Here is a 27,236-nt window from a genome sequence, read left to right on the forward strand (position 1 = left end):
ACGGGTGTCGATGCTACCCTACAAACGTTTTAAGTAGTGCATACAAGCACTGACTCGTCAAACGGCTTGAGAGTGCGGGAGAATCTATCAAACGCAATAATAGTCGATAAGTACCTTATATTTGCGGTCGCGCGCGGCGCGCATCTCGTTGGTGTGAGCCAGGGATTGACACCACATATTCAAGAGGCTACCCTGCACCGTTGACGCGAGCATCAGAAAATACAGTAAGGCTTGGTAACTACCTAAGTAACAGTCAACGAGCATACGTTGAACGACAGACAAGGACCTTGTCATAGTACATATAAAGTTCAACGAGCTCAACACACTGATAAAGTGAAGCTGCCACAATGACGTCCAACGTTGACCCTGTCATGCGTCAGGGTACTAACCAACAAATCAATGCACCTTGTGTGGGTATCGCGGAATGCTGTCCCATGGGAGATTTGTTCACTATTATAGCATCAAAAGCCTATCTTACTACGTATGTTTCTTCACCAATCATTACCAGGGTACTAGTAAACAGAATTTGATGTTGATATACGGCACTGTGCCGATCTCGAGCATAAGGTACTACAAGTACTGTAGTGGTCAGGTTATCGTCCCTTGCGGTCACTGAAGCCGACTGGAGGTCACATTGGCGGCAGGCGCGTCGCCAACCGAAAGACAGATCCTGTGCAAGTACATGTACTGTATTTCAAGTAAACTGTAGGCACCAGCATTGAAGCTGACACTCAAGGGGGAAAATAGACAATCATGATTCGACTAGTATTCAATTAATTGCGACTAGTGCTTGTGCGCCACGTTTTCTGGTTCCTTTATTTTTGGGCTTGCAGCCGTTTGCCTACGACCCTGGCCAGGTACACCAGCCAGAAGCGCGGCTTCAGGGGTCGCACGACGTCGAGAAATTTGGATGAAGGCCGCTACTTGACTGCTCAGTAACAAGCCAAGCACCTGGACGGCCAAACAAACTCATCTCAGCCCAGTGTGAGATTTGCATGTCAATTCTCGTTAATTATCCTACTCAACCTCGACTCCGTTGCTGCACAGACAAGAGTACCTTGATGCCTTCGCCGTCGCGCCTCGCCCGACTTCACATCCTCGCGCGCGACTTGGATCGACGAATCCTGCCGCGTTCCTGAGCCATTCTCCCACCACCCGAAGCAGCGCACCTGAGACACGATCTAGGCGACCTCAATGCCCTGGCAGCCGCTGCCCCGAATTGCTTTCGCTATCGCGACATACCCATTCGCACCCTCGAGCCCGGCCGACCTACCCCTCGAGATTGGCGATGAGCTATATGTGATCGAAGAAACGCCGGACGGCAACTGGTTGCGCGGCTATCTAGTTGCGCCACCTAGTTTGCTGGCCGGTTTGACATCCGTCAAGGGACAAACCCTTGAGGCGCGCGTGTTTAGTGGCATTTTCCCTAGAAGCTGCGTGGAGGTGCGAGAGCTGCTGGGCGAATCTGGCGAGACGGACGACGAGACCGATCCGACCGACGAAAAGGCCGCTGCCATTAGCGGTGATGGGCCGTCACAGGCTTCGCCAAGGTCGCGAAAAACACATCGGGACCTTGCCAACAACCCTCTCGCGAAGCTGTCTATACCAGTCACACGAGACCCCAGCACACCACGACCACCAGCGCCGGTACCCATGCTGAAAGTGGGCGACGAAACACCGACATCTGCGTCTGAACCTTTGATTGACGAAATTGGTTCATGTCTTAGGGAGTGGCACTCAACGAACCTCCACGAACTCCTCCTGACGCGACAGTATGACCGTCTGAATCAGCTGTCTCAGCTCATCAACGACCTTGATCTGAGCCGGCAGCAATTTCTCTACAATGTTCTCACCGCGCATGAGTACGATCGGCTACGCGAGAAGACAGTCTGGGATTTGGTCAAGGTCAACAAGCTCTGCGGTGGAGATGTTATCGTTCGGGACCCTCAAGCCCAAGGTCGAGTCCTCACGGGCGATGACTCGGCCGTCGAGATCACGCAATTGCAGTCGGTCATGAGCTTGCTGGACGAGCCACCGCAGACAGCGATCGAGCCCAGCACGCGACATCACCTATACTTGGACGTCAAGGGGTTTGCGGGTTCTTCGTCCGAGGAGACGTCGCTGCTATTCAGCTTAGTGAGCAAGTCCGCAAGCCGCAAGCTGGCCAGCGTGTCAGAGCCCTTCATGGTAGACGTTGCTGCTGGAGGCACCCTGGAGAGCCTGGCGCAATATGCCCAGACAAGCACCCTCTTCGCGGATATTGCGCCCCAAGATATTGGCGATGCGCCCTCGTCAGAGTCTGAGCTTTACCTTGTGGTGAAAATTGTGGCTTCGCAACAAATTGCATTTGCAAAGCCAGCCTCGAGAACCGGAACAGGCCCTTCCAATGGCTACGGCAAGGAGAATGTCAAGCCACCGTCGGCACCTGGCACCAAATCTTCTAGGCGGAGCTTCATGTGGGCTAGCAAGACTGCGCGATCAGCTATATCACGGGGTACATCCAGTAAAATGGAGTCCGTCAACGAGCAGTCCGAACAACGCCCTGCAACCGACGATACCGACAGCGGACCGCCTAGCACTGCTGGAACAAAGGCAGGCGCTCCAGTCAGCGACACGCAAGTAGCCCAGAGAACCCTAGGGGTGGGTGTTCTCAAACTCAACAACGTTGTAAAACAAGACGAAGAGTTCGAGCAGGTGGTGAGCATGTGGTCGCGGACTCCGAAGCCTACGAATGAAGCCGACTACGGTGATGATTGGGATCCCATCATTAGGGAAATTATGGACAGCCCGATGACTCATTACGAGAAATCAAACAGAGGCGAACGCTTGCAAATCTACCTAAGGAGCTTCAGCCACCCTGATGCGGATGCATTGATCAAGGCAACTCCAACACTTCTCGCGGGAGTCAGCAAAACGAATCGCATGGGCTTCTCCGGTGCCCCCTCGAAACCACGTTCGGACATCTACCTGACCATCAACCAAGCAACACTAGCTAGGCAGAATCTTCTCTCGCGATACGGTGGTAGCGCCACCCCCATGCCGGCGTCTACGCAAGGGATCAACTTTCAGCTCACTGCCGAGGTTCGCCGCAACTCAGGGGAGCGCATTGAAAATTGCATATATGCTTCGTCGAACGGCGACGCCTTGACTACGTTCAAATCGGTAGCAGTCGAGAGAGGCGAGGCATGGGGCCAGATCCTGCGGCTTTCGCTATCGCCTAGCGACGTGTGTAACGCGCATGTTGTCCTCTTCTTATGTAACATGCCGAATCCACCTTTCGCTGTCGCCCACATTCCCCTATGGGATCAGCAGGCTTTTGTCCGCGACGGCACGCATGGTCTGCTTCTCTATAAGATTGACGAGCACACGTCAACTCCCCTGCCCGGCCCTGTCGGCAAAGGCGGCTACCTATCACTACCATGGACGCCACGCGGTAACAACGAGCGCTCTGCCGAGGTGACTGGGCCTCTTGCCACACTCTTTGTCGATACATACCTTTGCAGTACCAAGTTCTCCCAAGATCGAGTGGTGCTAGGCCTGCTTAGATGGAAGGATACGCCCCGAGACAATATACCGCCAATATTACGGCAGCTGATATTCGTGCCTGAAATTGAGGTGGTCAAGCTACTGAGCGACGTGCTGAACGGGCTCTTTGGGATTCTGGTCGAGTACTCGGGCAACGATGAATATGAAGACCTCGTCTTCACTGCATTGGTCCGGGTGCTAGACATCGTGCACGACCGTCGATTCAATCTTGGGCCGATAGTCGACCGTTACGCGGAGAACGAGTTCAACTTTCCCTTTGCTACGCCTTGTCTGGTGCGGTCGTTTACCAGGCTACTTGAAAATCCAACAGAGCCCGAGACAGCCCGCAAATTGCGAGCAACCTTCAAGGTGGTTCGCCACATACTCAAATTCATCACCCACTCAAGGGGGCAGCAGAAGGTCAAGGAGGCTGGCATAGGACTCAAATCTTCCACGACGGGTTTCAGTCGCCACCTGCGTTCCATTTTCAAGGCACTCGATGCGATGATGCGCAACACCTCACCCGTTCTGGTCGGGAGTCAGACACTTGCAGTGCAGCACTTCCATACGTGGCTCCCTGAGCTAGTCGGGTTGCTTAGTGCGGAAGAGATCCTACACATTGCCATCGACTTTGTGGACTCATGCGCCGATGTGAAGGGCAAGTTGGTGCTGTACAAGCTGATCCTGATCATCAACTACTCCAAGATAGGTCTTTTCTCAGACCCCGAACAGCGTTCCGTGCTTGTCGCGAACACTGTTCGCTGGATCACGCCTCACTGGGGGCACGCACCGGAGATTAACGATCAATGGCGAGCGCAAATACGGTTGTGTTGCTCCGTCCTGGCCAGTCAGATTGACTATCTTGGGCTTGAAGTTCCAAAGCATATTCCTGGGATTATCGATTCTTACCTGGCTCTCCTGGCTGTAGAACAGAAACCACGCAACCGCCTGTCATTGCTCTTCCCGACCTCCTACCCCTTCCCTTCTAAAACAATGGCTGCCGAGCTCACGCACGACGAAGCACTCGCTGAACTAGCCGCCGTGCTCTCTGCAATATCGACATCCGCGGCTGGCATGCAGCTTGATGAGTTGACTGAAGAAGATTTGGCAATGATGCTAGAGAACCTCCTCCAGGTGCATCTTAGTATTCTTAACGGAGAGGCCTTCCCGCAAGACTGGTTGAGCGTGCGCATTTATCAGCACAAATCAACGATGCGAGCTTTGCAATACATTGCCGACCTCATGCTTGAGTCCTTCATGCCAGATCCCGATGACGCAGAAGGGTTCAACACCGAGCTTTGGAAGATGTTCTTCACAACGCTGCTCAAGTTGGTGGGAAGCCCTTCGCTGGCTTTGGAGACCTTCCCCGAACAGAAGCGACGCGCGATCTGGAAGATTGCTGGGGATGTCAGAGAGCATGGTGCCGAACTACTACGAACGACATGGGAGGCCATCGGCTGGGATGCGACACCGGAAGAGCAAGACCGGTATGGCCTAGAACGCATGGGCGGATACCAGGTCCAGTACGTCCCTACTTTGGTTGGGCCGATCGTGGAGCTTTGCCTGAGTGTTCACGAGGGGCTTCGCAAGATGGCCGTCGAGGTGCTCCAGACCATGATCGTCAGCGAGTGGGCTTTGAGCGAAGATCTGTCCGCCATTCAGACGGAGGTCATTGATTGCTTGGACAACTTCTTCAAAACCAAGCCACTCACGGAGAGCATCGTCCAGAAGTTGTTTGTGAGTGAGCTGCTGGAGCGTTTTGGCGCCTTGTCGGAATCGGATGCCGAGCCTCTGTACGATGCACTCCAGGAGCTCGTGGGAACTGTGGACGAGTTCCTAGATCTCCTCACGGCTGTGCACAGCAGTGACAGCACCAACGACGCTTCGCACCTCATCAGCCAACTGAGATTGATGGAGTTTTTGCGCGACATGCAGAAAGAGGAGATCTTTGTTCGATACGTGCATCAGCTTGCCGAATTTCAGGCTGCAACTAGGAATCATGCTGAAGCCGGGCTGGCTTTGCGCCTCCACGCGGATCTGTACGAATGGGATCCTACCAAGCAAACGACTCCTCTGCTCGAACCATATTTTCCGGCGCAGACAGCCTTCGAGCGCAAAGAGAAGATCTACTTCGACATGATCAAACACTATGAGGATGGTGAATCATGGAGCAATGCATTGACCGCTTATAAGGAGCTGCAGACGCAATACGAGACCAATGTCTTTGACTTCGCCAAGCTTGCTCGGACGCAACGCGCGATAGCCACCATCTATGAGACAATCTCAAAGAGCGACAGGGCTAGCTCAAAGTATTTCAAGGTGGTCTTCAAAGGACTCGGGTTCCCAGCCAGCGTCCGGGATAAGGAGTTTATCTACGAGGGCGCCCTTCGTGAGAAGGGCTCTGCTTTCACAGACCGCATGCAAGAGCAGTACCCCAACGCCCGCATTGTCGCGAGCGGCGACGTTGACGAAGTCGAGGGCCAATATCTGGTGATCTCGAATGTCGCACCTCATCGTGACCTCGCCCACCCCGTGTTTCAGAGAACCAGGGTTGCGCAGGTGATTCGGGATTTCGTCCTATCGTCGCACCCACAGACATTTACGATCATGACAAAGAGGGTCACCCAGGGCCCTGTGCACGAGCACTACTCCGAGAAGACCGTCTACACCACTGCTGAGCCTTTCCCGACGATCTTGCGCCGTAGCGAGATCATTGAGCAGTCTGAGATTACGCTGACTGCTCACGAGACGGCATTGGAGCGTATTGTGCGCAAGACACAGGAGATGACAGCGTTGGAACGCCGCGTGGCTGAAGGCGACGAGGAGAACGCGGCTCTACTGCTAGATGCCATTAGTGTCTCCGTGAACCCTAACTCCGAACATAGTGTAGCTTGCTACCGTCAGTTGCTCCCTCAGCCGAAGAGGCAGGCCGCAAGCGATCTTGGCAGTGAAGAGAGAGATGACGACGACGACACGGAAGACGAGGAGGAGGTGGAAGCTGAGCCTCAAGACGTAGCTCTCAAGATGGCCTTGGTAGATCATGCTATCATGATCAAACGCTGCCTGGCGACTTTCGCACGCAGTGACAAAGCACTTCTTCACCACCGACACGAGGAGCTGCAGAGCTGTAAGTACTACCGAGGCATTGCGATGGACCGCAGCTAAATCTCATAGATTTTGAGAGCACCTTTGAGCCTGAGATGGCCGTCTTCGCCCCGCCACAACCATTGCGTGAATACACACACAGTGTTACGCCAACGTGGAGGGCACCATCGTCACCCAACGGCACCAGCACACCTACACCTGGCATCGCGTCTGTCGTGAATGGTGTCAGGACCGAAGAAGCCTCCGTCGCACGACCCGTGTCAGTTCATCAGCGAAGCAAGCGTCTAAGCTTCCTCAACAAGAGAAGGATGTCTGATGGCCACCGAGATTCCGCTGCATTCCCTCCGAACGTCGAATTGCCCGCGAGTCCTCGCAGCAGGGCCATGAGCAAGGACACTTCACGGCGCGGTAGTTTCTTCCGGGCCCAATCCAACGACGAACTCAGCCGGCATTTTAGTGGCGATGAAGCCGCGGCTGCCGCAGGTGCCAAGACGACAACGACCATCACTGCAGACCTCCGGCGGCCATCTCAGGCATCCAGCCACGATCTGGAATCGGAAGGCAATGGTGGTCAAGGCCTGATCAAGAAGAACAGTGTGCGGAAGCGACTCAGCATGTTGAAGCTGGGCGGAAAGAGGAGCAGGAACGCCACCATGGGTAGCTTGGACGAAGAGTAGGACGACTACTTTCGAGCGTACTTTGGGCGATATAATGTGGCATTTGACAGTCTCCAGGGGCGTCGACGAGGGCGACCATTCTCGAGTGGATGAGTGTTCCTGGGGGGACAAGGACTTTCGTTTGATACGAGAGGGACAGGAGGCCGAAGCATATTTCTCTTCTCTGTACATGTTTGATTCAAGGATACCACCCGTTGCATGGCCGGCGAGATCCAGTGGATTTGATTTGTTGTTAGTTGCATCGTCTCCTGCAAGGCGGGACGATACGTTTCGGGATATAGGGATGAGAGGATCGGTGCAAAGATGTTGATAATAGTATTACCCTATCTGCGAGCCTTGTTTGACTGACGAATCCATATAATACCGAACCACGACCATCTTGCCAGTCCACACGTTTGTCTCAACTTTTCATCCAGGCCGATGAAGGCGAGTTCTTGCAAAGCAACAAAATGATATCACATGGACACTGAGTGCCCCCAAACCCTGATTGTCGAACTCAATTGCCCGTCACCATACCACGTCAAAGGTCTCTCCTGTACGACTAAATTGACTTTCCCTGAGCAAAATACAAGCTAATCCGAGCTAATCCCTCCCTTGTCCATTTGATAGTCATCGAGCAAAGCTAGGCATACTCGCAAGTAACGGTGTGGTACCTCCGACCTGTGCCTGTCAGTATACTATAGCAAAACAACGAGCAGCCAATGCTTACCATTATAGTAGAGCGAATACTCAGTGGAAGCAGACTTGAAAGTCGCATGCACCTCACACTGCAGACGGTAGTATAGCGATCCATCTGCACCGAGACCCTGCGATAGAGACTCTTCTGGAATATGTCCAAGCCCTGCGCGGAGCGTGGACAAATCAAGCACATCTTTGTCCTGAGTTATGACCGCGCCTGCCAGGGTTCTGTTTGCTCGGTCGTACTTGATTGCCATCTCGAGCTCAAAGGGACGGCCGAGGTGGACATGTTGAGTGAATTCGTAGGAGATAGGCACGGCTCTATCCTCCAACACGGCATCACCCTGAAACCAGTCAATCCGCTGTCGTATAGTTTGACGTGATAGTGGTATTTGACTTACTCATTTGACAAACCAGTACATTACTGGCACACGATGACAGCCTGCAAACTCATCCCAGTCTTTGAGGTGCGCAAGGTGCGCATGAAGCTCGTGTTGATACGCCGCACGGAGGAGCACACCGTAACTCCGTCTAGCTTTGCGCGCTCGCACAGCAACCGGCGCCGTCTTCGGATCATTGTTGGCTAGACTTTTAAGCACGGCGCCCTGAACTACAGCCTGCCATGCATTTGGGGGCTGAAGAACTCGCACGGTCTTCCCTACCGCGTCAGTGATCCTGTCTCTCAGGTACATCGAGGCTCCGAAGCCTCCAACGAGTAAGACAACCGTGACAGGAGTTTTAATAGACTGCAGCTGAGCCTTGATGAGCTTGATAATCTCGTTCACAACAGGGTTGAAGATCTCGCGAACGTCGGAAGCTTTCATGGCAAACCTCCCTCGGCGGACTCCTAGTTGTGCCGAGTTGGCCACGCCGCCCAAGGGGATAGTGAAGGTCTCGTTGTCCGGAGTCTTGGAAGCGAATTGGCGCTTGATCTGGAAAATCAGTAAGTGAAAGAGGGTCATGGGTTACGCTTCACTCACTTTCTTCTCAAATACGTCGACGGCTTCGTAGACAACCTCCTGGCCAAAGCCATCGAGATGGCACAGCTTGTCTTGCAAGAACTTTTCAAATCGGCGGTTGAGCCAAGACGAGCCGCAAATACCACCTGTTCCTGGAGCGGCCTCCTCAAGTTCCAGAATTGGCTTCAGCTGCCTGATTCTGTAAGCAATCAAGTCGACCGTACCGCCACCTGCATCGACGAGTAGGATAGTTTGGTTGACTTTCAATCCATGGGGATCAAGACCTTGGAGCGCATAGAGTGCGGCCGCCTCTGGCTCCGATACGAGGTGAATCAGCCGACCATTTGCACCGAGCGAGGGTGCGTTCTGACACGCCTGTCTTGTGAGATCTTTGGCGCTATCACTCCACATGGCAGGCACGGTGACAACAAACTCCATGGGTGTGGATTTGAGTACAGCGTCTCCGAGCTTGTGCTGAAGAATGTAGTGCAGATGAGCACCGAGACGCTCCATGAAGTCAGTCACCAGCTGAGCTGGAGCACGGCCACCACGGGCAGACAGCTTCTGACTACTCTGGGTCATAGCCTTGGTAGTCTTGTCGAGGTCACTAGAGGAAGACTGTCAGTCCGGTTGAAGAGTCAATCTGGACCGGTCATACGCACAGCTTGAACCATTCGACAACCTCATTCTCAGGGACGTTTCCAGGGATCGAGAAACCCCACTGGACTTCTTTTTTGGTATACCTCAGCTTGGTTGGTACCTTGGCAGACGACTCGCCTTCCGGCGAGGTGGCGCTGACGGGCCATGTGGTGATAGCCGTGTTCCTGTCCGGCTGTTTGGTTTCTGCCCAGGCGATGCCCGAGTATGTAGTACCAAAGTCAATGCCTATGATGAGCTTGCGGCCATCCTGAGCCTTTTTGGGAGATTTCATGGTGATCGTGGTAAGTTCGGTCTGAATGCGTGTATGTCAGTGCGTGCATAGTCGGCCAACAAATATGTTACTGACTGAGCTTACGAGTCGTGACGCGGCTTCGGGCCTCAGTAAAACCTACAGTTCTTCAGGAAATAAAAACGGAAAGAGATAAGTGAGAAGAGAGAAGAAGAACAAGAAAGAAGAGGTGAGAAGACCAATTGGCCAGGCAACAGAGCCGATTGTGTGCGTGTTGGGGCGAAATCATCTGAAGGCTCATGTTTGCTTCGAACTGAGCTGAGCGTAAACAACATTACGCAAGCAAGCAGGGTCCAGGTAAGTCTCTTCGTCTACTAGAATCTCAGCTCTCTCTCATTTTTACTTCAAAGCAACGAATCATCACCCTGACCTTGATTTCTGCCTTTGCTGCTGGCCATATTCGTCGACTTCTCCCTCACATATTGCCAATTACGGTGCACGAAAGGATACACAGTACTTTTAAGCAATTTGAGCATCAAACCAAGCCATTAAGGACAGCCCAAGTCGAAGCAATGTCAGCGAAAGCGAAAGAGGAACAAGGTATCCAGCAAATGGTAGCCGAGTGCTTTAACAACTGGAGAGTCATGGGTGCGCATCTCACGGCACTGACTACAAAGAGTGAGGCGGTTGCTTCAGCGGAGTCAAAACTTCTGAAGGAGAATGCCGCTCTACGCCAGCAACTCAATGACGCCCAGACGCACATATTCGCCTTGCAGCCATTCCACGAGGACCTGACACCTGAAGATATCAACGACGTGGGCTAGACTCTTCAAGATGGGTCAGCATTTAGCTGACATTGGACAGGCCTTTAAGAAAGTTGTCGATGGTGTTCAAGCATGGGCCCAAGATACCTGCCAAAAGCTTCCAACCACTGCAGAGCAGTGCAGCAATCATGTCCGACGCATGGCACGAGCTGATCCTCGGGGTGTACACAAATTCCAAGGCCTCGTTAGGGCAGAATTGGACATCAGCGTTGCTATGACGCTTTCTGAAACAGACGAAGACATCTTGGTTGCTATGATGATGAGAGCATTGCATTCTCACGTGTTTGGCCATCCGCGAGGCAAACTCTTTGGCTGCATGCCCTCAGAAACAGCAATGTGTCACAGGATCGCGGAAGCATTGGCCACGACTGTTACCAAGAAACGAGGTACGCAGGACCATCTTCTCCTCAAAGCTACAGCACTGACATTCTGCAACAGATGCGGTTGCTATCAGCAACTGGAATGCCGGGGCACTCACGGCGCTTGTGTCAACACAATGTTTCGAATGGGAGCAGAAGAAGCAACTTATGGAAACCGCCGCCATAATTTCACAACTGTTTGGCATCTTCTGTCCCGAAGACAGATTTGGCGAATTTCACCGGGACATTCTTGAATCGTGTGTCATCCCAGCGGCACAACTTCAGCGAAAGATCGCGTGCAGTCCCCACCAAGTCGAGTTCGACTTTCACAAATATCGCGCGCGAGCTTGACAAGACGAGACGCATCTCGACGTCACCAGAATTCTTCGCAAACGTCAACAAAATGCGATGCGAGGATGTCCTGAACAACAGAAAGCGATTCGACCTGGCAAAGGTGAGCTCAGGCTCCAAGCACGGCTATGTCGAAGAGCACTTGGAGCCAATCTGTCTCCTATCGCCTGGAATTACCATGGTACACGTTTCTCGGATGTCAGAATCGAACAAGAACCCACACGTCAAGACTGTCCGCCCGCCTCGTATGCTAGTCGCATGGGGCGGACAAGCGGCAATGGAGACATTCTGCACGGGCAAACCACCCACACTCACCCACCAGTTTTGCTTAGTCAAGCTGCACTAAGCCAGGGGCTCAGATACTCAGCTGTAGCGTACCATAGTTGTGGGCGTTTGTGGAAGCCGAGAAACGAAGCTAAGCTATCAGGAGGCATGGGAAGGGGAAAGCAAGTAGAGTCCGTGCAGAGGGAGTCCAAGGGGCACGCCATCGAGTGACTTTGACCGGGGCAACTAGATACCCAGTAGATGAATGCATTTCAGGGTGTATTTCTTTGATCCACAAACATCAAGCCAATGTGATGGACCAGAGCACCAGTGTTCAGTCATAGTACAAAGATGCGTCAATGTGAACCAAATCAACAAATGCTGTTGGAGAATACGTGTCACTGCTAAGTAGCACCAGGTAAAGTAAGGCACCTTTAATACTACCTGGTAAGTAAGGTATGAGACGGAAAGCAGAGACTGGCTGAATTGCTCAGGCTGGCGAGTTTGTGGATCCTCTACCTTCCTTAAGGTACCTGACATTTTGAGCTGTTCAGTAACTTACTCCCCTTTCTTTATTCCACCTCACCTTCCCCCAGCCCAGTCACGAGCTCAGCGACATTCACATCCCAGCTCAGCGCCAACGCGACCGCGAAATATGTTAATTCTCAGTAAATGCTTTTATGGCGCAGTCAGCCCTGAAATCTGGAGCGATCCGATTCCTGGCAATGAGGGCGGTTCTCCCAGCTCCGAGGTTAAAGCTGAGGAAATCAAAGAAAATGGTTGAGCCACCACCTCACGAGGCAGAATCCCGACCTCTTCCACTGAAAGCCATTCTAGAGACGGCTCCTCTGCACTGAGCTTCTACCTGCAGCTGACTTCCCAGCGAGCACCGTCACCTCGTCCTGCGCGCACTCTGTTCGGACTTGCAGTAGATGTGTTGCAGACTCCATACACGCTGAACTTGAGCGAAAACAATGGATGGACATTGCATGCCCAGAATGCGATACAGTGCTAAGCTTCGAGGACGTCAAAGAATACGCAACCCAGCTTGACTTCGAAAGGTAGGTATCTGAGGGTCTTTCACACTTGACGGGCTAACAGGAATATCAGGTACGAGCTGCTCGCCGTTCTAGCAGTTGTGGGCAGCACCGAGCAGTTCGTTTGGTGCTCAGGCCCAGATTGCAACTCTGGCCAGCTGCATGTAGGCGGTGCTGAGCAACCGATTGTACTTTGCAATCTTTGTCGCCACCGCACTTGCTTCGTGCATCGAACACCGTGGCACGAGGATCTCACCTGCGACGACTACGATCGACTTCAGCAGGATCCAGCCAACTTCAGAACCCGCGCCGAGCTCGAGCGCGCGGCAGAGCAAGAGCAGCTTGAGGTTGACCGCCAGGAAGCCGAACGCATTGATCGGGAGCAGCGAGAGGCGCAGGAAATGAGGCGTATAGCCCTCAAGCGCAGGGCGCAGGAACAGCAAAACGAAGCCACCATCAACAAAACAACCAAGCCGTGCCCCAAATGTGCCAGTAACATTGAGAAGAAAGGAGGGTGGTATGTATTGCCGTGTCCCCCTCTAGTGATCAACATGCTGACCTTTGCAGTGCCCATATGCTCTGTAATTTCACCTTTCTTTCGAATAGTGTCGACAATGAGAGTTCTGCAGTGTCACTGTGTGAACCACATAGTTATGGGCCTGAAGCAAGTCTCCATGCTGACTAGCCTAGGCACCAGATATCGCCATCGCTTTTGCTGGACTTGCTTGGGCCCGTGGAATGGCCGTATTAAATGTGGCCACTAGTGACAACATGTGAATCTTGTGGGCACGACAAAGGACGCTGACGAGACCAGACATCAAATGCATGTATCAGTTCTGCTGGGTATGCGGTGCGGATCATAAGGAGATCATGGCGAACGACAACAGTCTGCATCATCAGACATGTAGCTATCGCTCAGACAACTTGTGAATGGAGGGCAGTACGGAGATTGGGAGAGACGTGGAGCTGGAGGCTGGAGGACGTATTGGAAAGATCGCATTGCTGGCGGCAACATCTCGAAGCTTGGTGGTTTTCAGTTTTTGATTGGAGCCCCAGGGTTTAATAATGGATTGAGCACGAGAGTTGAGAGGTTGAAGGTCAACAAGAGGATGCGCTCGGAGCCAAAGCTCTTGCTCGTGTCGCCGTAATTTATAGTGGAGACCAGCGGCTTCACATCCGCCCGCCTCCTCGCACACAGTCAACGTTCAACCTTTCCATCTTGCGACCTCGCGACACTGGCTCCGTCACCATCGCAGCAGTCGAGCGTGACGATTGAAGAGCCAAATCATGACATTCTTGGGTGCGCTCCCTCGCTGTGGCGCCATCGCGCGAGCAGCACGGCAACCAGCACGTCGCGCGTATGACTCAACGCGGAATTGCGCCCCGTGCGCGGCACGTCGATTCGGAACCACACCAGCCGTTCGGTTTCTCAAGGGCACTGCCAGTGACTCGCCGGATGGTGATCTCGAGCTGAACTTTGCGAAGAGGCGCACACTCGACGAGCAGCCGGTGTGGCCGGTTACGTCATCGTCAACAGCTAGCCCCTTTTCCCAGGAGGCCAAGAAGCTGGCGAGGAGCTTCGGATTCCTTTACGAGTAGGCACTCCCGAAACCTTTGATTGCAGGGTAATGTGCTGACCTGTCGTCAAGCTGCGATGGCGTCCTCCATCTGGGTGATCAGAAGATTGACAGTGCCAAGTCTGCCTTGCGGTTGTGCTGGGACCATGACTCGAGGTATCTGTTCTTGACGAATGGCGGCGGCAACACCACAGAAGAACAGAAGGCAGCGAGCTTGAAGAAGAAGGTCGGTATCGATGGCGTGGATGATCTTATTGGTGACCGGGTCATTCAATCACACACGCCACTTCGAAAATTCAGGACACAGGCCAAAGAGGACCAGACCATCTACATCACGAGCTTAGACCCTGAAAGAGCTCGAGAGATCGCTCACTCGTAAGTTTACATGCCCCAAGAACGATCCAATACTTACAGCCATCAGGTACGGCTTCAAGAATGTCATCACGTCGACAGATCTGCTCGAGCAGTATGAGCACATCTATCCGTTCACACCCAAGCATATCTTCAACTCCAAAGGCCGGGCGCTTCCAAATGGCACCAAATTATGGCGCGGCAAAGATGCCATGGCCTATGACGCAGCCGAATTGAAGAGTGGCAACTACTTGAAGATCGACCACGTCTTCATCTTCAACGACCCTCGGGATTGGTCACTCGAGACACAAATCATCCACGACATCCTCGCGTCGCATCAGGGCTATCTCGGCACACTATCTCACAAAAATGGCGATCAATCCCTGGAGAATGGCGGCTGGCAACAGGATGGCCAACCCAAGGTGTGGATATCCAACCTGGACCTTCTATGGAAAACAGAGCACCCAATCAACCGCTTCGGCACCGGCGCGTTCCTGCACGCTTTCCGCGGTGTCTGGAAGGAGTCGACCGGGCACGAGCTTTTGTTCAAATACATGGGCAAACCCTCGCGCATCACTTACGAATACGCACACGACAGTCTCCTGCGAGCAAACGGGGCGGCCGACGGGAGGGCCGAGCCGTTGCGCAGGGTGTACATGATCGGCGACAACCCGGAGAGTGATGTTCGCGGGGCGCTCGAGTTCCAGCCCGAGGACGGGACCGAGTACGTGCCGATCCTGGTCAAGACGGGGGTTTGGCGCCAGACAGAGGCGGAGAGGCAGCCTCGATGGCAGCCGGCAGTTATTGTGGACGATGTCCTTGACGCCGTCGTTTGGGCCATGAGGAACGAGGGGATTGATGTTACTAGAGAGGCTGTTGAGAACATGTAGTGGCGGATACTATAGAATAACCTGGATGGACTGTAAGTGGAATATGAAAGGCCATGTCCAAAGCTCAATCGTTAGTAGTTTCGCGTATCAAACATGGCGAAGGCTACCGTTTAGGTTGCGTGGGTGCATGTGATGTAGGGTAGTTACTTTGCGACTTGCTTGTGCGGGAAGCACTCGATCACATGCCGCCAAGAAGCAGGACCCTTGAGGCTTGCAGGGGGTCTCGCACATCCTTTTTTTTACAAGTCTGCAAACCACCCTGTAGTGATGCTTGACGTCGTAATGCATCGTGCAACGTCAGGCGAAATGCCTACCAATGCAATGCAGAGCAAACATGTAAAATGGTTGGTCAGGGTCAAATCACTTGACAGGCTTGGCCGGTGGAAATGCTGCCTCGTAGATCTGAAGGAAGGACGCCATTACATCACACCACGTGACATGATTCGGGGTCTGTCCACATGACACTTCGCTGGCAGTCGCCAAGTATGACCTCGAATTGTGCTGGCGCCAACATACCAGTGCATAGCAATTTCATCAAAAGAAAGCGACATCCTACGACGAAGCAAACCCATATGAATAGACATACTGGCACCCTTCAAGTTCACGTTCCTGATAGTTGATCCCGCTTCCACTCCCTTCGGCAGTCCCCGAACCGTGGCGGCCCTGGCTCCGACCGCGAGGCCCACTACACCGCCGACATCTTTTCGCGCCATTTCCCATTTCCCCACGACCGCCAGCTTCATCGACCTGCCCCTCATCAGTGCTCGCGCGCGACACTGAATTGTCCGCTTTCAACATCCCAAGACGGGGTTGACCGTTGCTCCCCCTCACTTACACCTCACGAGCCATTGCCAGTACCACGTTCGCCATGTCTGCTTCTAGCGGCCTCGGCGGGGCAAGTGGCCAGCAACCCTTGCGGTCAGCCATGAAGCCCGAAGACGATAGCGAAAGAACACCACCAGCCAGTGGCACTCTCAAAGGTACGTGATCCTAGTGGTAGAGGTTCTGCAGGGTTTCCAGAGACGTGGGTTCATTGAGTTTGGACCAAGGGAAATTCCACTCACAAGGTTTCAGGCAGACTGTGTCCGAGCTTTGTACGTCAACAATACCTGGGATATTAGCAGTTGCGCTATATATTCACACACACAAAGATGCTAGGATACCAGACATACTGAGACATGGAACTTGAAACATTGGCTTACTCTCTCTCTCAGCTGTCCAGATAGAAGAGCCAACCCCTGAGCCGTCGCTCATAGATGATGACAATGCCACTCATCGACAGTTCCGCGCTAGTCACAGTCGCAGATTGAGTGGCCGATCGCTGCCATCGCAAGTCCCTCAATCGTCCAAGTCATCCACGCGCGACGACGCCTCGCCGTCATTGCGCCCTGTAGATGAACCCCTGAGCGGCAACCCACCACCGGAGCACGGTCATGGCCATCGACACAAGTACTACAGCGAGAAGCTGCTGTCTCAAGTGAGCGACTGGATAGAGAGGGAACGGCTGCGCATGTCGGCGCGGAAGCAGAGGTCTCGAGGCAGCAGACGCAAGTCGGCCTCGCCTACCACAGTGGACGATGACTCGGCGAAAGCAACGCCCAGCGGCCGCGAAAGATCCGACTCCATCGACTCCCAGTCCAGTGATGTTTCCCTGGACAAGCTTCAGAGAATACTCGACGACTCTATGGCTGCCATGGGTCTTGGTTCTATTTCTCGTGATGCGCCAAAGATTTCCCGGCCGCGACACAGGAAGCGTCGGTCATCTTTGCAGCGCACGGCCTCGTCTGATACCGACTATGTGGATGGAGATGCCATTGTACCAGATTGCGACGTCTGGCTTGACAACTCCAAGACGATGGCTTTCAGCACAAGCACGGTGAACCTGCTCGATACGGAAGATGCCAAGTCGAGGCGAGATCACGAATGCTGGATCACCTTCAAGAACGAGATCATCCGCACGGCTCATACTTTGCGACTCAAAGGCTGGCGCAGAGTTCCCTTGGATTCGGGCGAGAGTATTGATGTGGAGCGTCTCAGTGGCGCCCTCACTAATGCTGTCTACGTCGTCACGCCCCCCACGAAGCTCGAAGACGACGAGCAGAGCAAGAAGAAGCCGGCAAAACTCCTCCTTCGAATATATGGCCCGCAAGCCGACAACCTCATTGATCGAGAGAACGAGCTCAAAGTGCTGCAGCGTTTGGCGCGGAAGAAGATTGGGCCTCGTTTGCTTGGCACATTCCGGAACGGTCGCTTCGAGCAGTACTTCAACGCGTCTCCCCTAACACCTGCCGAACTGCGCGACCCCGACGTATCGAAGCAGATTGCCAAGCGCATGCGCGAGCTTCACGATGGTGTTGAAGTGTTGGATAGCGAGCGGGAAGCTGGGCCTGCTGTTTGGAAGAACTGGAACTGCTGGCTGGACAATGTATCGAGGATTGTCACCTACCTGGACAAGCAGTACGAGGAGACGACCGGAGAGGACCAGCGCAGAAACTCAGTCGTGCACAACTGGAAGACGGGTGGATACGTCTTGGGTCTGCCGTGGGCGCAATTCTTGGCCGTGGCCAACAAGTACCGGGAATGGCTTGTACAGCAGTACGGAGATGCGAAGAGCCTCAATGATGGGCTCGTTTTTGCCCACAATGATGTTAGTGTTGCTACTCACGCATGATTTCACATTGACTAACCTCAGCAGACCCAATACGGCAACATTCTCCGCTTCAAACCCGACGACGAGAAATCGCCCCTTCTGCAACCTGCCAACAAACACAAGCAGCTTATCGTCATCGACTTTGAATACTCTGCCGCCAGTCGTCCGGGTCAGGAATTCGCAAACCACTTCACGGAATGGATGTACAACTACCACGACGCCAAGACCCCATGGGCTTTGAACACGGCTGCTTATCCCAAGCTCGAAGAGCAACGACGCTTCCTGAAAGCGTACGTTGACCATCGCCCACAGTTCCCTCTCGCCAGCTCGACACCCAAGCTCCGCCCCCAAGATGCCGGCAGAGGAGCGTCAACTCCTCAGACACCACCGACACTGACATCTGCGCCCTCCACGAGTTCCATCGTTGATTTCATGTTGGACTCGCGCGCGCCTCCGGGAGGATGGAGCGCTGCCGAGCGTGCACGTGAAGAGCGTACCGATCAGCAAGTCCGTGCCCTTCTCGAGGAGACTCGATTATGGCGTCCCGCCAACAGTCTCTTCTGGGCCGCCTGGGGCTGCGTGCAGGCCAAGGTGCCTGGCTTGGAGACGGGAGAGCCACTGGGCACAGACGCGGAGGAGGAGGACGACGAGTTCGACTACCTGAGCTACTCGCAGGACCGAGCCCTGTTCTTCTGGGGTGATCTTGTACAGCTTGGCCTCATTCAAAGGGAGGAGCTGCCAGAGCCACTGCGATCGAGGATCAAGCTTGTGGACCTTTAGACGAGCCCGCCGTTAGATAAGAGGTTCAAGAGAAATGTTTGACACAGCTGCGTATGTACGCACATGTGAATTGATTCTACGCATCTAGCTTGAGACGTTCTAGCATCATGTCGATCTTGCCGAGAAGGTTCTGATAACTCATCGCGTCAGCAACAAACTCATCATCGTCGTCAGCATCCTCCTCTTCCTTCAACTTCTCCGTGTTGCCAGCGTCGAGGTCCTTGTCCTCCGGTTTCCACCCGTTCGTACCCGCCACATCTGCGGATGGTTGCTTGACCTGCCCTTCTGCAGCGTCCGCAATCTGCGCAGCGACCTGTGCGTCGATTTCCCCTTCCTCGTCCATGACATCTTCCAGCCCTGTATCCTCGAAGCGCAGTCGAAACCTCTCGGACAGGTAGTAGCGGATATCGTCGAGCAATTCAATGGTATCCGTTTCCTGACGCTCTTTGATCCTGCTTGCTGATTCTTGGATCATCTCCTGAAACTCGTCGTCGTCAATGTAGTCTTCCAGTCTATATGCGAGGTAGCGCGCCGCGAATTCCTCGAGACGCTGCACGCGGAGATCCCACGCGGCACGGATCACGTCGTAGATGTTCACCGGCTCGACCTCGACGCCCTTTTTCTCGTCTGTCGGCTCGCCAATGTTGACGTTGGAGGAGCCGCTGCCGAGGGTGGAGATGGCAACGGCCGCCTTGGACTTGAGCGTGTCGAGGAAGAGCATGTCGGCGGCGTACAATAGATCTAATGCATGGTCCAAAGAAATGCGATCTGTACTCTCGGTGTAGAGAAATGTGAGAATCAGTTCCAGGATTTCGGGCGTGCAGTCAACAGTGACAATGCGTAGGTTATCAGAGCGCCGGGACTCGACAAAGTCGCCGGAGAACATCCTCTCAAAGTACTCGCTTCGGATGAGCATCGCCTTGTGAGCTGGATAGAGGACCGACTTGCGAGGCTTAGCTGTCGTGGTGCCATTTGTGGTGTCTGCTGCTGCGGCAGGACCGATGGGTATGCCCTGCGCGTTGACGGCTGCGTGCTTTGTTCCATTTTGCGGCGATGCCTCATCTTCAGCTAATGGCTCGTCCGCACGTAGAAGCACATCGGCAAAAATGGAGTTGTCGTGTTTCCAGATCACTTCATCCACGCGGTCAGAGTCAACGACCATCTTCCTTCCAAGAACGTTCGCCTGGAAGAAAGACTCCATCTGCCGGAGCGCCCGCCGGACCTCGTCTTCGTACCTCTGACGGGCTAGTCGCCTGTCATTCCCTGCTAAGATTGCTTCCCATAGTTGCTCAATTTCAAGCTGCTTGCTGAGCTTATCCAATCCCTTGAGGACATCCTCCTCTGACACGGCACTGGACTGCGCAACGAGGTCTCTCGGGACAGCACCGAGATAGACGTATCGTAGCGCGATCTGGAATGCCTCGGTGGGAATGGCAGCGGACAGCTTCCATTGTGTCGTCTCAGGCTGTGCAGTAAGCTTCTTGTTAAAGTACGGTGTTCTCGCAGCAAGAATGAACTTGTGAATGTCGAAAGAGTCGTTACCAGCAATGAGAGCAATGTCGGTCAACCCGTTGGGGTTGTTGATGAGGGAGGAGATATGTGTTGACCAGTATACATAAGGATCTGACGACTTGGAGAAGTCGTACTGGAGCAAAAGGTTCCGTATCCGGTCGTTGAGAGCGTTGTAGATGCAACGCTCACCTTGGAATGTGTTCCTCTCAGCCAACGCCCCGGACTCCAAGAGTAGTCGCACCAACTCATAGTGGCCGCACAAGCTAGCCTGGAGAGACGTAAGCATCTGGACGCCGTCGGGACGGGGTGGAGCGCACGATAATCAGCGGCGTGTAATCGAACTTGTCTTTCCCATTGATGTTCACGCCGAGGTTGATGAGCTCCTGGCACTTTTTCAGGTCGCCATGACGACACGCTAACAGGAATTCCTGGAAGTTTTCGCTGGTGTCCAAGGGGTTCTCGTCCCGTAGTGTTCCGGCTTTGATCATGAGGTTCTCCTCGGCCAAGGTGCCCTCGAGCTCATACTTTTTCAGAACCATGGTGGCGAGTCGGCTGCGGGGTGTCTAGGTACAGATAAGTTTCATCAAGGACGGCTAGGAGGCAAAGCTAGAAATATATGTATATATATGTATAAATATCGGCGTATACACTCTCACAAACAAAGGAAAGAAGGAGGGGTTAGTGTGCGAGTCTTGTCGAGGAAGAACCTCCGGCATGCGAACCCATCGCGAAACCGCCTTGCCTGCATGTCGTCAGTTGAACATGGACGATCAATCACCATGAGCGGCGTGCCCCACCATGATGTGCGCCGCTTCTGAATCAATCATCGTTATCGATTGCCACGGTTGAACCCCGGTAACTTTGTGGGAAGGGGAACCTTGAGGCGGTTGCCTGGCCAACGTCACTGTTTGGTGCACTCCCCGAAATCCCACGTCAGGCGACAAGGGTGTACCGTGGCCGTTGGTTGGCAACGGAACACTCGCCAGCAAAACGCTTGACAGCATTACCCACAGAGAATTGGGTAACAACTTGGACTTCTCTTTTCCTCTCTCTCTCTCTTCCTCGTCTTCACAACAACAACACCAACAACAGCCTTTCGTTTACTAACCCAGCAGGACAGAGTTAGCCATTCGCGTGCCCTCGGTCATTCACGATTTGAACTTCTCCGATACATATTGCTGCGGCGCGGTGCATTGTTTGGCGTCCTTCTCTGTCCTCGACTCGACTCTCATGTTGGCTTTCCTCGATACGTCTTCTCCGTCCTAGCGTTTTACTTGCGTTGTGGACGACACTAGCCCATCATGTCTACCGAAGACAAGTACGACACCTTGGAGAAGATTGGTGAGTTGCTGCACTACCTCGGCGCCCGACTCTATCTCTGACCCTCGTGTACAGGCCATGGATCATTCGGTATCATTCGCAAGGTCCGCCGCAAGGCCGACGGCTTCATCATGTGCCGCAAGGAGATCTCCTACCAGCGCATGTCCCAGAAGGAGCGCGAGCAGCTCCACGCCGAGTTCCAGATTCTATCCCACCTTCGACACACGAACATTGTTGCCTACTACCACCGAGAGCATCTTAAGCTGAGCCAGGACCTTCACCTGTACATGGAATATTGTGGGAATGGCGACCTGGGGCGTGTGATCAAGGACCTGCAGCACAAGGGGCAACGCGCTCCAGAGAACTTTGTCTGGAGTGTTTTCACCCAGCTCAGTCTCGCGCTGTACCGTTGCCACTATGGTGTCAATCCTCCCGAGGTAGGCACCAATGTACTCGGTCTCACGCAGGGCACGACACATGGCGCCCCCAAAGTACCCGCGGGTACCATGACTATCCTGCACCGTGACTTGAAACCAGAGAACGGTAAGTTGGCCTCGACTGCATTGTAGAAGGTGACTAACGTGTCAAGTCTTTCTCGACGAAGACAACTCTGTCAAACTCGGGGACTTTGGTCTTTCGAAGATGATCAAGTCCCACGACTTTGCTTCGACATATGTCGGCACGCCTTTCTACATGTCGCCCGAGATCTGCGCGGCCGAGAAGTACACATTGAAATCCGACATTTGGTCATTAGGCTGCATCATCTACGAACTCTGCTCTCGCGAGCCCCCCTTCAACGCCAAGACCCATTTCCAGCTGGTGCAGAAGATCAAGGAGGGCAAAGTCGCGCCTCTTCCTGAGATGTACTCGGCAGAGCTGAACGCCGTGATCAAGGACTGCTTGCGCGTGAATGCCGATCGACGGCCTGATACGGCGCAATTGCTCAACCTGCCTGTGGTGAAGTTGATGCGCAAGGAGAAGGAGGTCGCAGACTACAACAAGAAGCTCAAGGCTAGGGAGGAGGCCGTGGCTAAACATGCGAAGGAGGTCGAAGAGGCCACCGCCAACCTCGAGCGCGAACGAGCCGCCATGCGAGAGGAAATTGACTCGGCGTTGCGTCGGGAATGGGAGGTCAAGGCCCGTCTGGAGATCGACCGTCTGGTGCAGGAACACATTGAAACGCTGAACAAACAGTTCGAGACGGAGGTGGCGGCGCGAGCAGAAGAGCTGGCCAGAGCTATGGCCCCCGTGGCCCCTGAAGAGCCGAAAACAGAGCCGCCTCCAATGGCATCTCCAGTTGGCAGGTCACTGCATCCGCAATCCTCACTGAGCACTGCCGCGAGCGAAGATTTCCCATCAACAACCGACTTTACGGATTACTCACTCGAAAGTCCCGATACATCGAAAGAGAAGGAGCCTAAGAAGGGTGCAAGGACCCCATTCGGACGCGCACAAACCATGTTCGCAGGTGCTGGCACACCAATGGACGTCGAGATGGCATCACCAAGCCCTATCGCTATCGCATCTTTGTCACTTTCGCCCCGTCGCGCGGGTGCGACCAAAGTGCCGGCTATGCCCGAGGGCAACATCTTTGGCGCCAAGAACTCCAAGGGGGCAAACTGGACTATGCCAGATGAGCCGACGATCGAAGAGTCAGACGATGAAGAGATTGTCCCCTCACCGACACGAAACATCCGATCTAGCAAAAATCCCTTCACAGCTAGGGATCGCCCAGTGCTGACGACACAAAAGACATGCCCGATCAACATCAACCGGCTCAAGCCGCAGACTTCCACATGTGGTCTCGTGTCCAAGATGGGGCAGGCCCAAATATCTGAGCCCGCACCTCGCTCGCCTAACAGGCGGCTGAGCAAGATCCCGTCAAAGGCGAACCTCAGTGGTGAAGCCAATGCTCACAGCGCGCTCTCACGTAAGCAATCGCAGAACCGAAAGGAGAAGACGCAGGATGCTGAGGCTTTGGGTAAAGTCGCAGTCAAGAACAACGTCAGGGGACGCACTCTTGTGGAACTCTCACAAGCTCGTGCTGGAGGGCGACCTGTGCCGACGGGACCCGAGAACAGTGGTTACCTCACGAGTCCCAAGCGCCGCGTGGCGGGCGAGCGGAGGGATAGCAACGGCGAGCCAGTGGCTACTTGGGACCCGGAGAGAGATGAGATGCCGAGTCCATTCTTGGTGCGTCAACGCAGAGCTAAGGCTTAGGGAACTTTGCTGCGGTAGCTCAAGACCTTGACTGACGGTTGCGCTCGTTGGCGATACAGGCCCGCGGCAAGCGAAACTTCACGTACTGAAGGATAAGTCGATGCGAGGCGAGATGATGACGACTGGTGACGGCCAGAACACACACAAGGACCAACACACCTTTTTCCTTTGTCCAAGACGTGCGCAGGTGGAGGAAGGGTTCTAGAGCGTGCGCATATGCACGCATGCACCCACGCACCCTTACACACACACACACACACACATGGCGTTTCAAGGCGTCCGGCCTGAATGACGAATGGACGAATTGGTATTTGCATGGGCGACGACGGGAGGGCAAGACGATAGGCCGTGGCTACGAGTGCCAGTCCGTTGGTAGTCCTTTTGGCGTTGAACATGTCTCACTGGGTATTGTTGTACTACTCTCGCACTAATCCAGCTGCTCTTTTCTGGATTCTCTAAATGTTCTGAGAATATATTTTTTACAACGCATTGCGTGTCTGTTCACCTGTTGCCATGCTACCACATCGACTTTCGGCCCAGCGGATGTCGCAATTGAGACCTGCTTTGAACCAGCAGCCTCCCCCATGTGTTCAGCCGGCAAAATGCTATTATCAGTAGACGCCCAATGTGGGAGGCGGCTTGCGAAGAGGGAGGGCCAATGGAACGGTTGGCGGCCCGAAGGGTGGCCAAGGGGTTGCTCACATGGACACCTACATTAGCCAGGGGTCGAGCGCGTGAGGGTGTTTGCGAGATATTCTCGCGTGCGAGCGACAATTGAAGCACCCTGTGTCTGGATGATGGTCGATTGAACGAGCCCTGCTACTGGGAGGGCCCATCCATCAGACTTCAAAATTCGTAATGGGCACCTGGTTCGATCAAGCACGCTGGGGCATGATCAACGTCTCGCTTGCAGTGTAGCAGCATACACTGAATTTATTGCTTAACCAAAAGGGGGGGTATCCTACAAGATCAGAAGCCAAGAGAACAAACACTGCGAGAGCTTGAGCGCCAGCCGCGAGACGCGAGGTGATATATGTCCAAGTATCCCAAATAAAACGCCAGTAAATAGAATCCCAATCATGTTTTGCCGTGAGGCCAGTCTTTCTTTGCCTAGCCGCGAGGCCTGTCCCCGTTTCTTCTGTGAATTTCCTCTGTTCGGCTAGCGGAGAGCATTGTAGGAGGACGCGGTGCTGTAAGAACCCGCGAGGTCAAGTTGATGTATTGGATGGTCGTGGTCGTGGTGGTAGTTGTGATAGTGGTTGTTTTTGTTCATGGTGTTTTGACGCCCGCTCAGTGACGATGTCGGTGGGAGGACGAATGATGCCGGTGACCGTGTCGATGTGAAGATGACGAGTGGCGGTGCCGGCTCGAGGAGCTCGTATTTTCCAGGTCCCGTTCCAACGCTTCCACGCGTGAGCGGTACTGTTTGACAATCTCCTTGATGTGAGCGATGCGGTCAAAGTCGAGCTCGAGCTCGTCCAGCTGCCTCAGCAGCGCCGTGTAGCGCGCAATCTCCTCGTCGGCCCCATCGATAATGTTTCCCGCTCGATCGTATTGCACCTGTGTGAACAATTGCGCCTGCTCGCTGAGGTACTGGATGTTCTGCTCAATGTTGGCCATGAGTCGGTCAAAGTAGCGGCCCAGGGCCGAGAGGGAGGAGCTGTCGAGGAGCAGGAGGCCCTGGCTGCTGGCCCTGCTGGCGGCGCGCGAGCTGTTGGACCCCCCGTCGAGTGCGGCCTGGCCCTGGCGCAGGATCTGGAGCTCTTCGGAGGTGAGGCCCAGCTGCGTGTTGGGGACGGCATTGGTCGTCATGGTTGGATGCGCCGACGGCGCTTCGGCATGCGGGCAACGGCAGTCGGGAGGGATAGGCCCTGAGGCCGGCGATGTATTGCGGTGTTGATGGCGGCAACGATGGTGGAGTGGTATCTGGTGTTCCGAGCACCACTTGGTGTCAGTCTCGATTTTCTGCCTCTAGCGTGTCGGTGCCCAACGAGGTTGGCAGGCATGGGAAAGTGTGCGACGGTGATGCTCGCGATTGGATGATCCGGTGAGGTGCGCAGAGCCTGGCGTCATGGTCCTGAAATGCGGGACATGACGAAACTGACGCCTCGCAACTGTTGAAGGAAACGCAAGGCGACGAGAGGGAAATTGAAATTGAGTTAAAAGGAGCTGGTCAGATCCAGGTCCAGCCCCCTTGGTCAGGCAAAAGGTTCAACTTCAGTCACCTATGGGAAGTAAAAGTACGGTACTAACGTTAGGCTAGTCGCCGCTGGACTGGCCCGCGCGTCCCGCCTAGCGCCAGCGCTATATCAGCAACAGTCAAGCGTCCACTATCTGGGGAAGGTGCATGCGACTCACGACTGGCGAATGGCTGTTTGAACGTTGCTTCTCGGGCGCAATTTGGTTCGTTTTGCAGCCATTTCGATAGTTCAGAAGTAATACTGAGAATGTGCCACAGTCTGTTGTGACCGGTGAGCAGACTGAAAGAGTAGAAGGAGAGTCAGCAGACCGATTGAGGATTTGTGCGGTTGCGGACGGCAAGGAACTTAACTCACGGGTGTATCGTAGTGGGCGTGCGTGCGATGCAGCCTTCCTTCCCCCAGGCTTCCCGCTCGGCAGCAATGTCGTTCACCCGCCTCGGTATCCCAATTCCAGACCTCAATCTTCAGGCGCTGACATAGAGAGGAGATGGACGCCAGGAGAGCTCTGTGAGCACTGTTATGGTAGTGGCTGAATCAACAACTTTTGAGAATGTGCTTGTAAGGTTCTATTACATAGTACCTTAGGTACTAGTAAGAGTACCAGTAATCACCATTGAAGTCATTTTTGACTACTAGTAAGGTAATAGACCGTCGTTCTTGCCTTATTGAGGTGAGATCATGGGAAGCTTTAGCTGACCCACCCCGTCCGATCCTTCCCCATTTACACAGGCACATCGAAGTCCAATTTTGCAAGACTTCATGGTTTCTCAACCTAACAGCGACACAAATACCCTATCCCGTAACGTGTACTGAAGCGTTGCTGGCAATCGTTGCGAGCCCCAGCGTCTTACGGCATACGTTGAGCAGACACCGACGCAACACGTTTACAGCAGTCGAGTGACTCGTTGCACTGTCTTCCCGCATCACAAAGAAAGAACCGCGAGCAAACTCGCCGCAAGCCAGCCACGAGTCGCCATGTACACCCTCAGAGTTACGTGGACAAACAGTGGGTTGGAGCTTGCAAAGTACTTGCCGTTGCAATGCACAATTTTCGCCGGCAGTGTGTG

The 27,236-nt window shown here is 54.0% G+C and overlaps 9 protein-coding genes across 9 annotated transcripts; 6 read left to right on the forward strand and 3 right to left on the reverse strand.

Annotated features, from left to right (window-relative positions):
* Window positions 1-2,570: 2,570 nt before the first annotated feature.
* Window positions 2,571-7,683, forward strand: F5Z01DRAFT_646939 (C2 domain in Dock180 and Zizimin proteins-domain-containing protein). Its single transcript, XM_046262942.1, has 2 exons — window positions 2,571-6,652; window positions 6,700-7,683. The coding sequence occupies exons 1-2, from the start codon at window positions 2,704-2,706 to the stop codon at window positions 7,305-7,307; spliced, it is 4,557 nt and encodes a 1,518-aa protein (XP_046121670.1). The 5' UTR covers window positions 2,571-2,703; the 3' UTR covers window positions 7,308-7,683.
* On the reverse strand, window positions 7,662-9,905 carry F5Z01DRAFT_741648 (uncharacterized protein). The gene is made up of 5 exons (XM_046266861.1): window positions 9,607-9,905; window positions 8,966-9,551; window positions 8,396-8,917; window positions 8,017-8,329; window positions 7,662-7,967 (listed from the first exon to the last, which is right to left on the reverse strand). Exons 1-5 carry the CDS (start codon window positions 9,873-9,875, stop codon window positions 7,930-7,932), a joined length of 1,728 nt encoding a protein of 575 aa, XP_046121671.1. The 5' UTR covers window positions 9,876-9,905; the 3' UTR covers window positions 7,662-7,929.
* Window positions 9,906-10,241: 336 nt separating this feature from the next.
* On the forward strand, window positions 10,242-11,886 carry F5Z01DRAFT_747772 (uncharacterized protein). The gene is made up of 4 exons (XM_046266972.1): window positions 10,242-10,648; window positions 10,698-11,043; window positions 11,096-11,273; window positions 11,308-11,886. Exons 1-4 carry the CDS (start codon window positions 10,406-10,408, stop codon window positions 11,711-11,713), a joined length of 1,173 nt encoding a protein of 390 aa, XP_046121672.1. The 5' UTR covers window positions 10,242-10,405; the 3' UTR covers window positions 11,714-11,886.
* A 504-nt stretch (window positions 11,887-12,390) lies between these two features.
* Window positions 12,391-13,770, forward strand: F5Z01DRAFT_413846 (uncharacterized protein). The gene is made up of 2 exons (XM_046259576.1): window positions 12,391-12,692; window positions 12,742-13,770. The coding sequence occupies exons 1-2, from the start codon at window positions 12,610-12,612 to the stop codon at window positions 13,430-13,432; spliced, it is 774 nt and encodes a 257-aa protein (XP_046121673.1). The 5' UTR covers window positions 12,391-12,609; the 3' UTR covers window positions 13,433-13,770.
* Window position 13,771: 1 nt separating this feature from the next.
* Window positions 13,772-15,530, forward strand: F5Z01DRAFT_413842 (HAD-like domain-containing protein). Its single transcript, XM_046259575.1, has 3 exons — window positions 13,772-14,263; window positions 14,318-14,620; window positions 14,667-15,530. The coding sequence occupies exons 1-3, from the start codon at window positions 13,956-13,958 to the stop codon at window positions 15,484-15,486; spliced, it is 1,431 nt and encodes a 476-aa protein (XP_046121674.1). The 5' UTR covers window positions 13,772-13,955; the 3' UTR covers window positions 15,487-15,530.
* Window positions 15,531-16,230: 700 nt separating this feature from the next.
* Window positions 16,231-18,954, forward strand: F5Z01DRAFT_413898 (putative choline kinase). The gene is made up of 3 exons (XM_046259577.1): window positions 16,231-16,466; window positions 16,701-18,133; window positions 18,179-18,954. The coding sequence occupies exons 1-3, from the start codon at window positions 16,355-16,357 to the stop codon at window positions 18,914-18,916; spliced, it is 2,283 nt and encodes a 760-aa protein (XP_046121675.1). The 5' UTR covers window positions 16,231-16,354; the 3' UTR covers window positions 18,917-18,954.
* On the reverse strand, window positions 18,881-21,195 carry F5Z01DRAFT_413937 (uncharacterized protein). Its single transcript, XM_046259578.1, has 3 exons — window positions 20,746-21,195; window positions 18,980-20,696; window positions 18,881-18,910 (listed from the first exon to the last, which is right to left on the reverse strand). Exons 1-2 carry the CDS (start codon window positions 20,965-20,967, stop codon window positions 18,993-18,995), a joined length of 1,926 nt encoding a protein of 641 aa, XP_046121676.1. The 5' UTR covers window positions 20,968-21,195; the 3' UTR covers window positions 18,881-18,910; window positions 18,980-18,992.
* A 534-nt stretch (window positions 21,196-21,729) lies between these two features.
* F5Z01DRAFT_616421 (kinase-like domain-containing protein) lies at window positions 21,730-23,968 on the forward strand (the record flags this gene model as incomplete). Its single annotated transcript, XM_046260912.1, has 3 exons — window positions 21,730-21,769; window positions 21,824-22,291; window positions 22,338-23,968. 3 exons carry the CDS (start codon window positions 21,730-21,732, stop codon window positions 23,966-23,968), a joined length of 2,139 nt encoding a protein of 712 aa, XP_046121677.1.
* A 1,290-nt stretch (window positions 23,969-25,258) lies between these two features.
* On the reverse strand, window positions 25,259-25,780 carry F5Z01DRAFT_633667 (uncharacterized protein; the record flags this gene model as incomplete). The annotated part of the gene is made up of 1 exon (XM_046261974.1): window positions 25,259-25,780. The coding sequence occupies one exon, from the start codon at window positions 25,778-25,780 to the stop codon at window positions 25,259-25,261; it is 522 nt and encodes a 173-aa protein (XP_046121678.1).
* Window positions 25,781-27,236: the final 1,456 nt, after the last annotated feature.

This window comes from Emericellopsis atlantica (genome assembly GCF_019669845.1).
Source record: "Emericellopsis atlantica unplaced genomic scaffold F5Z01scaffold_4, whole genome shotgun sequence".
Lineage (NCBI taxonomy): Eukaryota > Fungi > Ascomycota > Sordariomycetes > Hypocreales > Bionectriaceae > Emericellopsis > Emericellopsis atlantica.

Bases quoted from the DNA above. Each gene is read 5' to 3' on its own strand.
- F5Z01DRAFT_646939 (XM_046262942.1), top strand. From the start codon at position 2,704: ATGTGGTCGCGGACTCCGAAGCCTACGAATGAAGCCGACTACGGTGAT. The intron at 6,653-6,699 runs GTAAGTACTACC...TAAATCTCATAG, and splicing joins ACACGAGGAGCTGCAGAGCT to ATTTTGAGAGCACCTTTGAG.
- F5Z01DRAFT_741648 (XM_046266861.1), bottom strand. From the start codon at position 9,875: ATGAAATCTCCCAAAAAGGCTCAGGATGGCCGCAAGCTCATCATAGGC. The intron at 8,330-8,395 runs GTCAAATGAGTA...GACTGGTTTCAG, and splicing joins TGCCAGTAATGTACTGGTTT to GGTGATGCCGTGTTGGAGGA. The intron at 7,968-8,016 runs GTAAGCATTGGC...TGACAGGCACAG, and splicing joins GTATTCGCTCTACTATAATG to GTCGGAGGTACCACACCGTT.
- F5Z01DRAFT_747772 (XM_046266972.1), top strand. From the start codon at position 10,406: ATGTCAGCGAAAGCGAAAGAGGAACAAGGTATCCAGCAAATGGTAGCC. The intron at 10,649-10,697 runs GTGGGCTAGACT...GACATTGGACAG, and splicing joins CACCTGAAGATATCAACGAC to GCCTTTAAGAAAGTTGTCGA. The intron at 11,274-11,307 runs GTGTGTCATCCC...CTTCAGCGAAAG, and splicing joins CACCGGGACATTCTTGAATC to ATCGCGTGCAGTCCCCACCA.
- F5Z01DRAFT_413846 (XM_046259576.1), top strand. From the start codon at position 12,610: ATGGACATTGCATGCCCAGAATGCGATACAGTGCTAAGCTTCGAGGAC. The intron at 12,693-12,741 runs GTAGGTATCTGA...CAGGAATATCAG, and splicing joins ACCCAGCTTGACTTCGAAAG to GTACGAGCTGCTCGCCGTTC.
- F5Z01DRAFT_413842 (XM_046259575.1), top strand. From the start codon at position 13,956: ATGACATTCTTGGGTGCGCTCCCTCGCTGTGGCGCCATCGCGCGAGCA. The intron at 14,264-14,317 runs GTAGGCACTCCC...CCTGTCGTCAAG, and splicing joins AGCTTCGGATTCCTTTACGA to CTGCGATGGCGTCCTCCATC. The intron at 14,621-14,666 runs GTAAGTTTACAT...TACAGCCATCAG, and splicing joins GCTCGAGAGATCGCTCACTC to GTACGGCTTCAAGAATGTCA.
- F5Z01DRAFT_413898 (XM_046259577.1), top strand. From the start codon at position 16,355: ATGTCTGCTTCTAGCGGCCTCGGCGGGGCAAGTGGCCAGCAACCCTTG. The intron at 16,467-16,700 runs GTACGTGATCCT...TCTCTCTCTCAG, and splicing joins AGCCAGTGGCACTCTCAAAG to CTGTCCAGATAGAAGAGCCA. The intron at 18,134-18,178 runs GTTAGTGTTGCT...GACTAACCTCAG, and splicing joins TCGTTTTTGCCCACAATGAT to CAGACCCAATACGGCAACAT.
- F5Z01DRAFT_413937 (XM_046259578.1), bottom strand. From the start codon at position 20,967: ATGGTTCTGAAAAAGTATGAGCTCGAGGGCACCTTGGCCGAGGAGAAC. The intron at 20,697-20,745 runs GTGCGCTCCACC...ACGTCTCTCCAG, and splicing joins ATTACACGCCGCTGATTATC to GCTAGCTTGTGCGGCCACTA.